The sequence below is a fragment of the Pteropus medius genome, unplaced genomic scaffold (genome assembly GCF_902729225.1).
Source record: "Pteropus medius unplaced genomic scaffold, Ma_sr-lr_union100, whole genome shotgun sequence".
In the NCBI taxonomy this organism is placed as follows: domain Eukaryota; kingdom Metazoa; phylum Chordata; class Mammalia; order Chiroptera; family Pteropodidae; genus Pteropus; species Pteropus medius.
In genome coordinates, this window is record NW_024349800.1 from 46,015,350 (window position 1) to 46,030,984 (window position 15,635).

The following is a 15,635-nucleotide window of genomic DNA, read 5'->3' on the forward strand; positions in this document are numbered from 1 at the left end:
TAATCAAGGGTAAGGCTTCATCTGCTGAAAGTTACCCCTAACTATCATTCTCAGCTATCTCCCCATGAGAAAGTGTTTTCATGCACTTTCCTTAACCTAAACACAGGCACCACCCATTCCCAATCAGCTGCTACAAGATATGGTGGTGGGAAAGAGGAAACAGAAAGCAAAAGGGAAAGAAGGGTGAAAGGTAATAGGGAAAAGCAGAAGTAAATATTTGGAACCCTTGTGCCAGCTCAGAACTGGGGAAGAAAATTAAAATCACCAGTGGAAGATTCTCAGCATCACTCTACATTCAACCTCCCGAACTCTAGGTTCTGAGGTGACACAGAATTGGGTCCTCTTTAATCTTACCTCTTCTCTAACAGGTCTTTTCCATCAGATGTCGGAAGGAGACTTAGATGATTTGGCTCAGAATTTAAAGTATTTATATGATACTCCATCTTTTCTGAACTTCTATCCCCTGGGTGAAGATATTGACATTATTTTTAATTTGAAAAGCACCTTCACAGAACCTGTTCTATGGAGGAAGGACAAACACCATCACCGTGTGGAGCAGCTGACTCTGAGTGGTCTGATGGACACTCTTCAGAGCCCCTGCATCATTGAAGGGGAATCGGGCAAAGGGAAGTCTACTCTGTTACAGCGCATTGCCATGCTCTGGGCCACAGGAACATGCAGGGCTCTGACCAAGTTCAAACTGGTCTTCTTTCTCCGTCTGAGCAGGGCCCAGGGTGGACTCTTTGAAACCCTGCATGATCAACTGCTGGATATACCCGACACAATCAGGAAGCAGACTTTCATGGCCATGCTGCAGAAGCTACGGCAGAGGGTTCTTTTTCTCCTAGATGGCTACAATGAATTCAAGGCCCAGAATTGCCCAGAAATTGAAGCCTTGATAAAGGAAAACCACCGCTTCAAGAACATGGTCATCGTTACCACCACTACTGAGTGCCTGAGGTACATCAGGCAGTTTGGTGCCCTGACTGTTGAGGTGGGGGATATGACGGAAGACAGTGCCCAGGCTCTCATCCGGGAAGTGCTGATAAGGGAGCTTGCTGTAGGCTTGGTCCTCCAAATTCAGAAATCCACTTCCTTGAGGAATCTGATGAAGACCCCTCTTTTTGTGGTCATCACTTGTGCAATCCAGATGGGGGAGAGTGAGTTCCACTTGCACACACAAACAACGCTGTTCTCTACTTTCTATGAGTTACTGATACATAAAAATAAGCACAAACGTAAAAGAGTGGCTACAAATGACGTCACTCGGAGCCTGGACCACTGTGGAGACCTCGCTCTGGAGGGCGTGTTCTCCCACAGGTTTGATTTTGAACAGGAGGACGTATCCAGTGTGAACGAGGATGTCCTACTGACAACTGGACTCCTTTGCAAATACACAGCTCAACGGTTCAAGCCAAAGTATAAATTCTTTCATAATTCATTCCAGGAGTATATAGCAGGACGCAGACTCAGCAGTTTATTGATGTCTCAAGAGCCAGAGGAGGTGACCAAGGGGAACGGTTACTTGCAGAAGATGGTTTCCATTTCAGACATTACATCTAAGTATAGCAACCTGCTCCTGTACACATGTGGATCATCTGCCGAAGCCACCAGGGCTGTTTTGAAACACCTTGCAGCAGTGTACGAACACGGCAGCCTCCTCGGGCTTTCTATCACCAAGAGGCCTCTCTGGAGGCAAGAATCTATGCAAAATGTAAAAAGCAGCACTATGCAAGAAATTCTGAAAGCCATCAACATGAATGCCTTTACAGAGTGTGGCATCAATTTATTCCAGGAAAGTATATCTAAATCAGCCCTGAGTGAAGAATTTGAAGATTTCTTTCGTGGTAAAAGCTTATATATCAATTCAGAGAACATCCCCGATTACTTATTTGACTTCTTTGAGCACTTGCCTAACTGTGCAAGTGCTCTGGACTTCATTAAACTGGACTTCTATGGGGCAGCTACGGCTTTGCAAGACAAGACCACAGAGGACATGAGCACAGAAGAGCGCTCAGGAACCTACATTCCCAGCAGGGCCGTGTCTCTGTTCTTCAACTGGAAACAGGAATTCAAGACTCTGGAGGTCACACTCCGAGATTTCAGCAAGTTGAATAAGAAAGATATCAAATATCTGGGAAAGATATTCAGCTCTGCTACAAGCCTCAGGTTGTCCATTAAGAGATGTGCTGGCGTGGCTGGAAGCCTCAGTTTGGTCCTCAGTGCCTGTAGTAACATCTATTCCCTCAAAGTGGAAGCCAGTCCCCTCACCATAGAAGATGAGCAGCACATCACATCCGTGAAAAACCTGGAAACTTTGAGCATCCACAACCTACAGACTCAACGGCAGCCAGGTATTGTAAACATCAGCAGTTGAAGTTATAACAGAACCTGGTTAAGTACCATGGAAATATTAGATATCAAATAGTTTTGCTTTAAATTTTCTAATAGTTTCTATCAGGTGTCAGGATTTAGAAGCGAGGTACAAGGGCTGGGGAGAGAGGCCCATGTTGGGGGAAGGCTGGCAGATTGGGAGACCCTAGGGAGGATTTCCAGAGCTGAAGCCAGAGTTTGATTGAATAGCTATATAGTTTATACAGTAAAGTGTGTTTGCATATGTGTGTACATAGACATAGTGGTTAAGCTTATCTTCAGCAAACTCTGACCTTTTTCAGCATTTCCATCTCCATCCAGCACCCACTGCTTCCCTGTCAGTGACACCACTTTTAGTCTGGGAGGAAATCAGTCTTTAAATTAATCACTTGCAGGAACTAGTGGCTAATTGTGCTACTAGATTCTTGTCTAGGAAATTGCAGAGCAAACCCAGCCCCATCCGTACCCCTAGTATTGTTCATTTTGAGAAGAGATTTTGGGAACGGATTTTGTCTAACATGAAAACATTTCAGACTTCAGACACACACAGGCGGGGGCAATCTTTTGGAGTAAAAGTTTTCTCCAAATTCAAAATCACACCAAAGATGAGTGTCTGCTCTCCCTGTAAATCAGAACTGTCGCTGGGAGCAGGGGCTACTGAGTGGCATGAAGCTATGGCTGGCAGGAGCCTTGCTAAACTTAATTGTAATCTAGGATTAGTTCTCATTCACAAACGATTTCCCGTTGTTCTCTGCCTCACTTGTCACCTGCAGAGGAAATTTTCTGTGACTTAAGAATCTAGAATCTTTTGTACAGATAATCTTTGCAACCTCGTACGCAATGCAGGAATCCCTTCTCTAAGATTCTGGAGAGTCGTCCAGACTTTATTAGACTCTGTTCTGCGTCAGGAAGGTCACTATCTCCTCTGGAGGGCTTTTTGTAAAGATCTTGCAAAGTGGTCGCCTATATGCTGAATTTGGTCTGCATAGGGTTTAGAATTTTCTTTTTAATGTTTGCTAATATTTTGCTCTTAATTTTTAAAATTTATCTTTTGAATAATAAATGCACATGGTCCATATTATAAAACAATCTACAATGAAAAATCTCCTTCCCTTCCCCACTCCTAGCCATAACTGTTCTCCTTGAAGGAGTAACCAGCATTTTGAAATTGGGAGATATCATGTCAAAATACAGGTTTCTTATATCTCTTGAAAATTGTAGATTTGGCAATGAAGGGTCCACATTCTCACTTGGTAACAATTTATTAGAGCCTCATGATTTGCTCCTGTGCTCTTTGGACAAGACACAAAAACCCCAGTTAGGCAAAGAGCCCACCTGTTTCACTTATAATAACATTATCTTCTTGGCCCTTTTTGACATTTGAGTTTATAATCAGTGCTTATTTTTTCTTATGGCTAAAACCCAGTTCTCTGTCATTTATACCTACGGTTCCTTTCTAATCTTGCTCTTCAGGTCTCTTCAGAATCCTCCTAGTTCATTCATCCCTTCTTATTCCTGAATAGTTTTCCACTGTGTGGATGTACCACAATTTATCTAGTCACCATTGAAAGACACGTAGGTTATTTCCAGTGTGAGCAATTATGAATAGAGCTACTATGAACAGTTTTGAGCAGGTTTTTGTATGAAAATAAGTTTTCCATTCACCTGGGTAAATACCTAAGATTGGTATTACTGAACCACATGACAATTGCTTGTTTTGCTTTTAGAGAAACTTCTAAACAATTTTATAGTTTGGACCATTTGATATTTCCAATAGCAATATATGAGAGTTTTAGTTGCTCTGCATTCTCACTAGCACTCTGTATTTTTCTATTTTTGTCACTCTACAGTAAAGAATAAAACAGTCAATGTTAAGTGCTGGCAAGAATGTGCAGCAACTGGAATTCTGTGTGTAGTGTTATCTTATCATAGTCAGCTGATAAAAATAGAAAATTTTCATGTGCTAGCTTGTCATCTATCTATCCTGTTTGTGAAGTGTCTGTTCAAGTTTTTACCCATCTTTTAGTGGGGTTATTTGTTTCTTTAATGTTGAGTTTTGAGTGTTCTTTATATTCTGGATACAAGTCCTTTGTTATTCAAATCACAACCGATTTGAAAATATTTTCTCCCAATCCGCAGCTAGTATTTTCAATCTCTTAACAGGTCTTTCATAGAACAAAAATGTTAAATTTTGTTGCAGTCCATTTTTTCTTTTATGAACATGCTTTTGGTATGATGTCTAAGAATATTTTGCCTAACCCTAGGTCATGAAAATTTTCTCCTGTCTTTACTTTTTAAAGTTTTATTTTTACATTTAGATCATTTCGAGTTGACATTTATATAAGGTGTAAAGTTTACATAAGGTTCATTTTTCTTGCATATGGATATCTTGTTATTCTATTTATTGAAATGGCTATTTCGTGTTTGAATTGCTTTGTATTTTTGTCCAAAATCATTTGGCTATAATTGTGTGGATGTGTTTCTGGACTCTTTTCTCCTACTGACCTATCATTTGCCAATATTCTTGTCTATCCCTTGCCAATACCACATTGTCTTAGTAACTGTAGCTTTATAGTAAATCATAAAATTGGGCAGTGTTATTTCTCCAACTTTATTCTTTTTCGAAATTATTTTTTATATTCTAGTTCCTTTGCCTTTCCATATAAATTTTAGAATCACATGGTTTATATCATCAAAAGCTCTTCCTGGGATTTTGGTGAAAATTACATTTATAGACCAATTTAGGAAGAATTGACATTTTTATTATGTTGAATCTTACAGTCCATTTGTATGAGTTTTTTCCATTTATTTAGTGTCATCATTTATTTCTTTTATCGTCATTTTGTAGTTTTCATCATGTTGATCCTGTTTATGTTTCATTAGATTTATATCTAATGTTTTCATTCTTTTGGAGCTATTGTAAATATTTTTAAAAATATTTTTAAAAATTTGGTTGCCAATTATTTAATCGCTATTAGATGGAAATACAATTGGTTTTTGTGTGTTGATCTAGTATTCTGCACCTTTGCTAAATTCAATTATTACTTCTAGGAGTTGAGGCGTTTTTTTTTTTGGTAGATTCCTTGAAATTTTTATTGTAGACAATTGTCGCCTCCGAAAAGAACAGTTTTGTTTCTTCCTTCCATTTTGCATTCTTTTATTTCATTTTCTTACCTTACTGCACTAATTATGACTTACAGTACAATGTTGAATCAGGAGATGAAAATAAACATCCTGCCTTGTTCCTGATCTTAGAGAGAAAGCATTCGGACTTTCACCATTGAGTACAACTGTTAGTACACTGAATTACATGGATTGATTTCCAAGTGTTGAAACAGCCCTCTATTCTCTGTATGAAGCCTACCTGGTGGTAGTATAATATTCTTTTTATATATGAATGAATTCCTTGGTAATATTTTGTTGAAGATTTTTACTTCTATGTTCATGAGTGATATTGGTCTGAATTTTTTTTTGCTTTATTCTATTGGTCTGGGTTTCATATTGGTTAACAGTAGCTTCATAAAATGTGTTGGAAACTGTTCCCTCTACTGCTATTTTCTGGAAGTGATTTATACAATCTGTGTTATTTCTTCTTTAGATATTTGGTAGAATTGTAAGTTAAATGATCTGTGCCTGCAGGTTTCTTTTTTTGAAAGTTATAAACTACAAATTCAATTTCCTTAATAGTTATATGGGACTATTCAGATTACCTATGTCATGTTAGGTAAGTTTTAGTAGTTTGTGGTTTTCAAAAAATTGGGCAATTTTTATCTATGTTGTCAAATTTATGTGTGCAGATTTGTGCATATTATCCTCTATCCTTTTAACTTTTAAGTCTTTGTAACAATATCCTCTCTTTAATTTCTGGTATTAGTAATTTGTTTTTCCTCTTTTTTTTCTTTGTCAGACTTCCTAAAATTTATCAATTATATTGATCTTTTCAAACTGATCTTTTCAAACAACTTTTTTAAACTGATATTTTTCTATTAATAATCTGTTTACAATTTTAATTGATTTCTGCCCTGATCTTTAATTATTTTCTTCCTTCTTCTAGCATTGGGTTTATTCTGTTCTCCTTTCTCTCATTTCTTTAGTAAGCTTAAGTTATTATTTGAGAACTTTCCCCATTTCTAACATAAGTATTCAATATTATAAACCTCCCTTAAGTAGGGTGTAAGTCGTAGATTTTGATTTTTTTATTTCTGTATTTTTTAAAATCTTGACTAATTTTCTGTGCAACTTCCTATTTGATCCATGCTTATTTAGAAGTGTGTTGTTTAACTTCCAAGTCTTTAGAGATTTCCCTAGTATCTTTCTGTTATTGTTTTCTAGTCCGATTCTATTATATTTGGAGAACATGCTTTTAGCTAAGAAAGATGCCCATCCCTGACCAAAACATACATTTTTGTGTCAATTCCATGGTGACATTTCTTGCCCATGGTAAGAACTAAACTCTTTAATTGGTAATGAAAATTTTGTAAATAACAGCTGAACACAGTCCAATTACTTTTTTCTTGGCAGGTGGTCTGACTGACAGCTTGGGTAATTTGAAGAACCTTACGAAGCTTATACTGGAGGACATTAAGATGAATGAAGAAGATGCTATAAAACTAGGTCAGATTTTTGTTTTCTCTAATTTTTTAATCAAAAAACTTTTATAATAAGAAGAGTTAACTCAAGACTCATTGACACTGGCTGTATTTGTACAAGGCAAGGATGTCTTTATGTATTTGTGACTATATTGGTTTTCCTAGACAGTTTTCTACATTTCCTTTTCAATCCTTGAGCATCATTTAATGTAAACTGTCCACCACTATATTGTAACACTTTTGAGGACAGACGCCATGATATGTTTTATCTCTCTGCCTGATTCACTCAGCTCACATTTAAAGCATAGAAACAATGTAAAACATTTATATTGTGCTTTTATAATTAAATAAAATTTCATAAATGGAATGGAACACAAGAATGAATGTGGATCGAGAAAACCTGAGAAACAGAAATAGAATATGTTATTTGCCTTCCAGTTCAGGGAGGATTCCTGTTGAAGCTATTCTTCCCCAATGTCCTTGCCCTTTTTCAGGAGAGCACGGGGAGGTTCTTGAATTTAATTTAATTTAATTTAATTTAATTTAATTTGTATTTTATTTTATTTGCTCTCTTTTTGCCCCTGTTTGAGCCCTCAAGTAAATGTTCTTCGGCCTTGTTCTTTTTCCTTTTCTTACCTAAAATCGAACCTGTCCTATAATTAAAACATGGCTGACTTTTTTTTCATTATATAGCCTACATGAGAATAATCAAATTAATTCAGTGTTCAGGAAACATATATTTCATGCCTACGAGTTATATAGAACGTCAGAGCTCGAAGGAGACTAGTCTGACTCCCTCATTTTACTGCCACTGGAACCTAGAACAGTTTATTGACTTGCCAAGTTCTCACCAATTGGTAGAAAGGATTCAAGAACACCTATCTGAGACAAACTGGTTCTACTCTTATGGAATCGAAGTCTGGACTTGAATAAACTAGTCTAAATTTACTATTTATTAAAGAGATACTGTGTAATAGATTAGACATTATACTAGGCACTTTTACATACTTCTCATTGAATCCTTACAATAGTCCTAGTACACTGGTATAATTATCCCTAAAACCACAACTAAAATGTTGAATAACTTGCCCAAATTTACACAATTATTAAGTACAGGATCCAGTAATCAAACTGACTGCAAAGCTCATGTTGCCAACCGCCACAAATCACTATGTGTACTCCCAAGACAACAATCAATATTCACTTACTATGCACCATACTAAATACATTGCACACATCATCTGCAACCTTCCCAAAGCTTTGCAAGGTAGGCATTATTAAAACAGCATATTTCTTTCCTCTAGGTCAGAGTACCATCAAGAAATATTTTAATGACACAAGGCTATGCCTAATCAATCCTACACTCCACATCAACTTTACACCTAAGAATGAGGGACGCTAGAAACACACCTAGGAACTAAAATCCCCAGGCTGCCCCTCTGAATTCAGCCTCCACCCCTTCTAAGATTTTTGAGGGAATTAAAGAGAGTGTGCTCATTCACAAGACTTTTTTCTATGAAAAAAGTTATGGTAAAGGTAAAAAAAAAAAGTTATGATAAAGGTAACTCATTGATACCCATTAAAATACTATATATTTATTATAGCTTTTCTCATGCTACTAAAAGAATGACCTCCACATAAGAGATCTTTATATGGTCTAGGAGACTGGAAAGTGAGAGCTGAAAGAAAAACTACTCTCTGGCTTTTTATAATTCAATGTCTGTACAGAAAGAACATGGCAAGATCTCTGTGAGATTTTTTTTTTTGCCTTTTCAGCCCATTAATCTATGATTAAATCTTGGTATCCTAATGCATTTCATTTCCATCTTTTTTTAGCTAAAGGTCTGGCAAACCTGAAGAATATGTGTCTACTTCGGTTGACCCACTTGTCTGATATTGGGGAGGGAATGGATTACATAGTAAAATCTCTGTCAGCCGAACCCTGTGACCTTGAAGAAATCCAATTAGTCTCCTGCTGCCTGTCAGCAAATGCTGTCAAAACCCTAGGTAACTATGGCCTGCATTAACTGAATAAGAATAGTGTAAGAGAACAGGTGGTACTTTTATAGTAATGCATGCTAGGTCTCTCAAGCAGAAATTTAATTTTTAGAGAAATTGGAGAAGAGAATAGTCTTCTAGGTAATATCTAGTCTATTTTTAATGATTTTCCTCCATGATTGAAATGAAAATGTGTTATAGATGGATAATAGACAATTTCAGAATAATTAAAGATGTCGTAATTTTAAGAGAAGGCAAAGAAGAAGAAAAGAAGTAGGTGCTTGAGACTTGGCACATGTCCTGTTGCATAATAACTGCTTAATAAATATTTGGGTGAATGGATAAATAAATGATTGAGAAGCAGAGAGAGAAGGAGTTCCTTAAATGTTCTCTGAGCTTCCAGTTCTTACCTACTGCCCTGTTAAGATGGAGTTAATGTGCATTTATATAAGAACTGAGTCTGTTGAGTTCCCAAAGGGTGTGCATACCAAGTATGGAAAAACCTTTGCATATTACTGGATAAATGGATATGTTCAATTCAGATGTTTTTTAAATTTAGATTTTGGGGAGAAAAATGTTTTAACACCTTTAAAAACAGAATATAAAACTGCTATGAGTCTGTAAGGATTACTAAGATTGCTTATATGCTAACATAAACCCAAACTAGAGAAACTCATGATTAGGAAAGGCTAGACAAGCACTGGGAGCATGAGAATGACGAGTACACGCTTTTGCTTTTCTACTTGCCACTAGGGAGAGACAGGTTCAGAACTGAAAATACCCTTTTTAAGAGGAGTTCCATAGGTTTTTTTATTTTAAAGCACCAAACCCTGGAAGATACTTTACTCTAAGAAAAGGGTTCATATGATTGATTAAAAATAATAATAGCTAATATTATAACAAGAGTATATTGTCATGGAAAACTTGACTAATTTTTTTAAATGAGATTTTCCTAATCAGCCTTAATAGGAAAAACTTCAACTAGATTAAGCAATCATGATAAATACAGGTTTTTCCCTCATCAGAAAGTAGAGCATTTCTATGAAAATTTTCATGAGCTGAAAAGGCATAAAGCGAAGGAGCAATTACCATTAATTTTTATGGAAAAAATTTTAAGCATTTCCAGACCCAAATGAAAACCTCTCTTAGGCGTTTCAGATACCTTAGGACACACTTGCTAACAGATGCACAAAATAAATGGAGATGAAGCACAGATGTTCACAGACACAGTTCAAGGCTCTGGCGGCTTCATGCTGAGATGGGGCTTGTAGTTCCCAGCAAGGAGCGTGGCAGGACCTCTTGTGCTGCCTCTATAAGGCTCCCTGAAAAAAAACGTCGAACACTATTGTGGCTTTTCGCCTTTTTTGTAAACGTGGAAAATCCTCTTCGGATTTCTTTCAGTTAGCAAAAACAGATATTAATGTAGGTCTTTTAAAAGCAAAGGGGTGTAACCGAACTTTGGAAGAGAGGGGCATATCTGTATCTGGAGTGAAAGAGAGAACCAAGTAGTTCTTAGCTAGAGTGATGGCATTTTACGATTAATGTCTTTATCTTACTAAATTTTATTATTAACACCACAACTATGACATTAACAAAATCATCTAAACGGAGGTACACAAAGAACAGCTCATCTCATCTGTGTTTTGTTCCTTTGTTTCTCCTGCATGATAAGGGCATTTAAGAATTGGAGACAACTTCACAGTTATCTAGTTCAACTTCATCATTCTAAAGATGAAGACATTGAGGCTTAGAGAAATGGAGTCACTTTCCTACAGTGACCTAACAACTATATTCCTTGCTGCTTTAGGCTTTATGTGAGCTGAAGTATATTAGTCAGAACTTAGGACCAGGAAATATCTGTCCATTTGGTCATAGTCATAGGAGTTGGGGGTTAAGTCTATCCAGATACCTTTGGGAATAATTAAATTAATAAAATCAAATATGATCTGTATACTATCGACAAAGAAGATAAGGGCTCAGAATTATTACAAGGATATTTTTAAATGCATATATAGTTCCCTGACTGTCTTTACTTTGGATTTTTTTTCCAGCTCAGAATCTTCATAATTTGGCCAAACTGAGTATTCTTGATTTATCTGAAAATCACCTGGAAAAGGATGGCAATGAAGCTCTACATGAACTAAGTAAGAATAACAATGTAGCCGTATTAGATGCACCTTTCTTAAACTGTTCTAAAGGAATACAGCCCCGTGCTTTTTGAGTTACCAGTTTTTACATGCTTATTGCACCTGAGGCTCCCACCTATTTGCTTCCTTCTAGGGTGCTAGTGTCTGAGAGTAAGTGATGCTTAAGACAATTCTGCTTAAGCAGTTAGTAATAAGATTTTTAAGGTATGATAACGATATTGTGATTATGTTTTAAAAAACTGATACTTGCTGTCTGAGATTTGATTCAAAATAATACAGAAGCGAAGGAATTTGAAAAAGATGAAGCAAGACTGTCCATGATTTGATGGTTGTTAAAAGGTGGCTTATTAGTATACATAGTTTCATTATGCTATACTGCATGTTTATATATTCTTGAATACTTTCCATAAAAATTTTAACCAAAAAACAAGTCAAATCTCATTGCACATTGAGTATATCGCAGAGAGAAAGACCTCTCCTTCTCCTACATCCCTTTATCCTTCATCAATTTTGAGATGGATCCAGTTTCTGAACTGGTCTCTGGATTTTCAAGTTGACAGGCTACACTTCCTGGAACAGCTAACTGTGCTGATGATGCCCTGGTGGAGTGATGCACGAGTCAGCCTGATCAGGCTATTGGAGCAATTGGAGGGGGTCCCACAACTCGTCAAACTTGGGCTGAAAAACTGGCGACTCACAGATGCAGAAATTAGAATTCTAGGTAAGTACACACAGAGCTAAGAGAAGTAGGTCCTAACGAAGCCCTTACATTGACTTTCTTTTCGCTTTTCCTTCCTTCCTTCCTTCCTCCCTTCCCTCCCTTCTCTTTCTTTTCTTTCTCTCTTTCCCCCTCCTTCTCTCTCTCTTTCATTCATGCCTTTATTTTTTTGCTTCCTCTTTTTTTTATACAAATATATTTAAAGAGAGTTCACATATGTTAAGGAGAAAAATGATTTGAACACTGGCCTACACTCAGGACACACAGTATTAAAGGAAAATATTCACATTATCTGGCAAGGAGTATTATATTAGGAATTGCTCTTCCTAGCTTTAAGTGTCTGAAATTCAACAATGCTCTTCTAATCTTGGGAAATATTTTTAAGTCACCTGTTGGATATTCAAAAAATATGAAGGTAAGTGCAACTTTATGTAAATGGGATCACAGTATATAAGTAGCTGGGACGTAATCTCAGGAATAAATAGATATAAATGACTGAAGACACCAACAGCCTCAGGCAGTTGATGAAAGGTCCTCTGTATTAGTTATCAATTCCCATGTAACGGATTACCCCAAAACTTGTGGCTTAACAACCACAACCATGAGCAGTATCTCACAGTTTCTGTGGGTCAGGAATTTGGGAGTGGCTACGCTGGATGGTTCTGGCTGAGGCTCTGTCATGAGGTCCAGTCCAGAGGTCAGCGGGGGCTGCGGTGGCGGGTGCGGGGGAGGTGGTAGACCTGCTTCTAGGGCAGCTCCTCCCTGTGGCATTAAGTACATTCACATTCTTGTGCAACCACCGTCACCACCCATCGTCATCTTTTTCATCTTTTCTGACTAAAACTCTGTACCTATTAAACACTAACTCCCCACCTGCTCTTCTTAAAATCTTCTTTCTTAGAGATGTGTATGTCTCTAAGTCTTTACTAGGCTGCACAAGGGTTTTGTCTTCCCTAATGGTGCTTCAAGTTCTGGATCTTTCCTTCCCTTAATTCCTAACTCCACTTCCATGTCCACTACCCATTAAATAATAGTACCTTGGGGATCATTCTTTCAGGCCACTCCTCTATTCTGGGTGATCTTGGAGGCATGTGGCTTTTGTGACCGACTAATTAGTTAGCTAATAAATAATACCTTCCAAGTAACCTCATACATTAAGCGAGTTGGAAAGGATGTGTCTTTTCAAGGAGGCCATTGGGGAGTGTACAGAATTGGAATTACATGTAGGGGAAGCATTTTGAGGTAGAGACCTTTTAGCATCTTTCCAATCTTTAGGTGGGTAGTTGCCTAATTTGTCTACCTCTGAGGCTGGCCATTGATACCAGAGAAGGAGACAGTGTGTTTAATGAAATAGGAACAGAGCTAGGTAGGAATTTGCCATTTTACTTTAATTGCCTAGTGCCTTGAGCCTCCATGAGAAAAAATAAACATAACAGAAGGCAGTTGACTCTTGGAAATTTAGTTGTAAGGATGTACCCTAAACTGAAAATTAAAAAAAAAAAAAAGGACCAAATGAACCATTCAATAGTAGTAACTAATTTATTCTCCAAGTAATTTAAAAAAAGAATTTGTGGAATTATCATTATATCCCTAATAAAAGATTTTATTAGGGGTACAGAGGTATAAGGGTTATAAGAGGTATAAAAAGGCAGTCTGCTTGGGCTTGAGGCATAAGCTGAAGAGCGAGAGCTGGATGTTCTCTGCCTTTGGCCTCTAGCCGGGTGACAAGACTGCTGCTATCTGCTGGACCTTCTAGAGGCTCCATCTTTACGAAATGGTTAGGTGCATTGGTTTTGGAGCCAGACAGACCTGTCCACCCCTTCCACTTGATAGATGTATAACCTACGGCAACTGAAAGTCTCTGAGCCTCTGCTGATTTGTCAAATGAGGATAAGTATAATACCTACCACATTAGCGGTTATTGTACCAATCAATATTGAGCTAATGCATATAAAGAAGTTCAACATTGACTCATTGTACATGCTCAATAAATAGTACTGTGATCATTATACTCTGTGGGCTTCAAGAGGAACCAGACACCAGTTATCGTCACTAAAAAAAAAAAAAAATCTTTCTCAGTATGCAAAATAAAGTACAACCTACTCACTTTCGATGTGTGAGACCCTTCACAATGGAGCCTCAATTCGCCTTCCTCTCCACCTTCATCGTCAGCCACACCTCCCCACTTCCATGAGTTTCCATCCTCACGGATCTCTTGCTGTTCCCTGAAAATGCCTTTGTACATATACACACCCTTTGGAATGTCCTTCACCTTCTGCTTTAAACACTTTAAGACCTAACGTAAATATCTCCTTGGCGAAATGTTCTCCCTACACTCTTTCCTCTGCACCCCCACGTGGAACCTAGATGTTTGCATTAAGCTTCTCGTTCAGAGTCCTTCAAACTTTTTTTTTTTTTTACTATGACCGACAGTTATAAATACATCTTATCTCAAGGTCTAAAACACACATACATACACATTAAATGAGTTTCACAAAAAATAATTATCATATAGGTGTGATACACTTCATTACCTTCTTCTATTCCTTCATTCCTATTTCACTTAAAACAAATGCTGATTGCAAACCTATTAAATTTATTTCATGTTCCAGTAAAGGAGAGATACTCTACAGCTTAAGAAAAAGAAAACACTGCCCTAATCCATATCCTGCCCAGGGCGTCAGACTAGACATAGGGCTTCTGTTTCTATGGTCACTTCTGGCTCTGAATTTCTGCTAGCATGTTTTTCTTCATCTGCATCACTTTGCCTCCTGCAGAGGTTTCTTTCCCTATTCTTTATGGGACTTGAATGAGGAGAACAGTCACTTATCCTTAATTTCTACAGGAAGGCCCCAATATAATTATGGACATAGTAGATTTACTGAGTGCTTGGGGGTAGTTGTGAATAGTTTCAAATAGCAGATTAAATTTAATTTGGCACTTGTACATTCTCAAAGAGAGGCCTGATCCCTCTGTCAGCTGCCCGTCAATTGCCTTGTCCTATTCCCATCTCCATCTTTTACGATCCCCGGTGAAACTCTCAGGGCCCACACATATCACAAGTCAATTTAAGCAATGACATTTAGTGATGGATATGTGTGATGGATGCAATAGTGAAATGAAGAAAGCATAATGAGAGTCTCTAATTAAGACTACCTAATGAGATGTGGCTGTGAGGTATGAAATTAGATACAATGTGCTTTCCTGGAAAAACTCCAAGCCTGGATTGTCTTTAATTTTCCACTTTTCTAAACCTCTACTCAGGCTACTGGGGAAAATCGCGCAATTTGACAGATTAGATACATTACAAGTTCATAGTAATAAACTTCAACAAAAATTATAATCAAATGGTAAGAAAACACTATGCAGCAAAACTTGTGGCATGTGGCAAAAGCAGGACTTGAATAAGATTCTCATAGCCTTAAATATGTATACTAAAAAATAAGAAAGACCGAAAATTAATATCTCTAAGAAGCCAGAATGACAACAGAGTAAACCACAGATAATAAACATAAGAGAACAGGCATACCTCATTTTATTGCTTTGCTTTATTGTGCTTCACAGATGTTGAGTTTTTTACAAAATGAAGGGAAAACCCTCTACCAGCAAAAAGATTACAACTTGCTTTATTGCGATACTTGCTTTATTGCAGTGTTCTGGAACCAAATCCGCAATATCTCCGAAGTATGCCTGTATAAATCAATGAAATAGAAAACAAAAAATTTTAAAAAGATTAATAAATCTTAATGATTAAAGAAGTACAAATTAGTAGTTGATAGTTGGGCACAGGGAGCATGGCAGAGGGAATGC

At 37.3% G+C, this 15,635-nt stretch overlaps 1 protein-coding gene across 3 annotated transcripts in view; it reads left to right on the forward strand.

Moving 5' to 3' along the window:
- Positions 1 to 15,635, forward strand: part of NLRC4 (NLR family CARD domain containing 4) — a 30,297-nt gene that overhangs the window by 9,473 nt on the left and 5,189 nt on the right. For all 3 annotated transcript variants that reach the window (XM_039887453.1, XM_039887451.1, XM_039887452.1), the window contains 5 exons: positions 369 to 2,354; positions 6,895 to 6,987; positions 8,799 to 8,969; positions 11,012 to 11,104; positions 11,661 to 11,828. In XM_039887453.1, the coding sequence (XP_039743387.1) occupies positions 369 to 2,354; positions 6,895 to 6,987; positions 8,799 to 8,969; positions 11,012 to 11,104; positions 11,661 to 11,828 (2,511 nt within the window). The remainder of the gene's footprint in view (positions 1 to 368; positions 2,355 to 6,894; positions 6,988 to 8,798; positions 8,970 to 11,011; positions 11,105 to 11,660; positions 11,829 to 15,635) is intronic.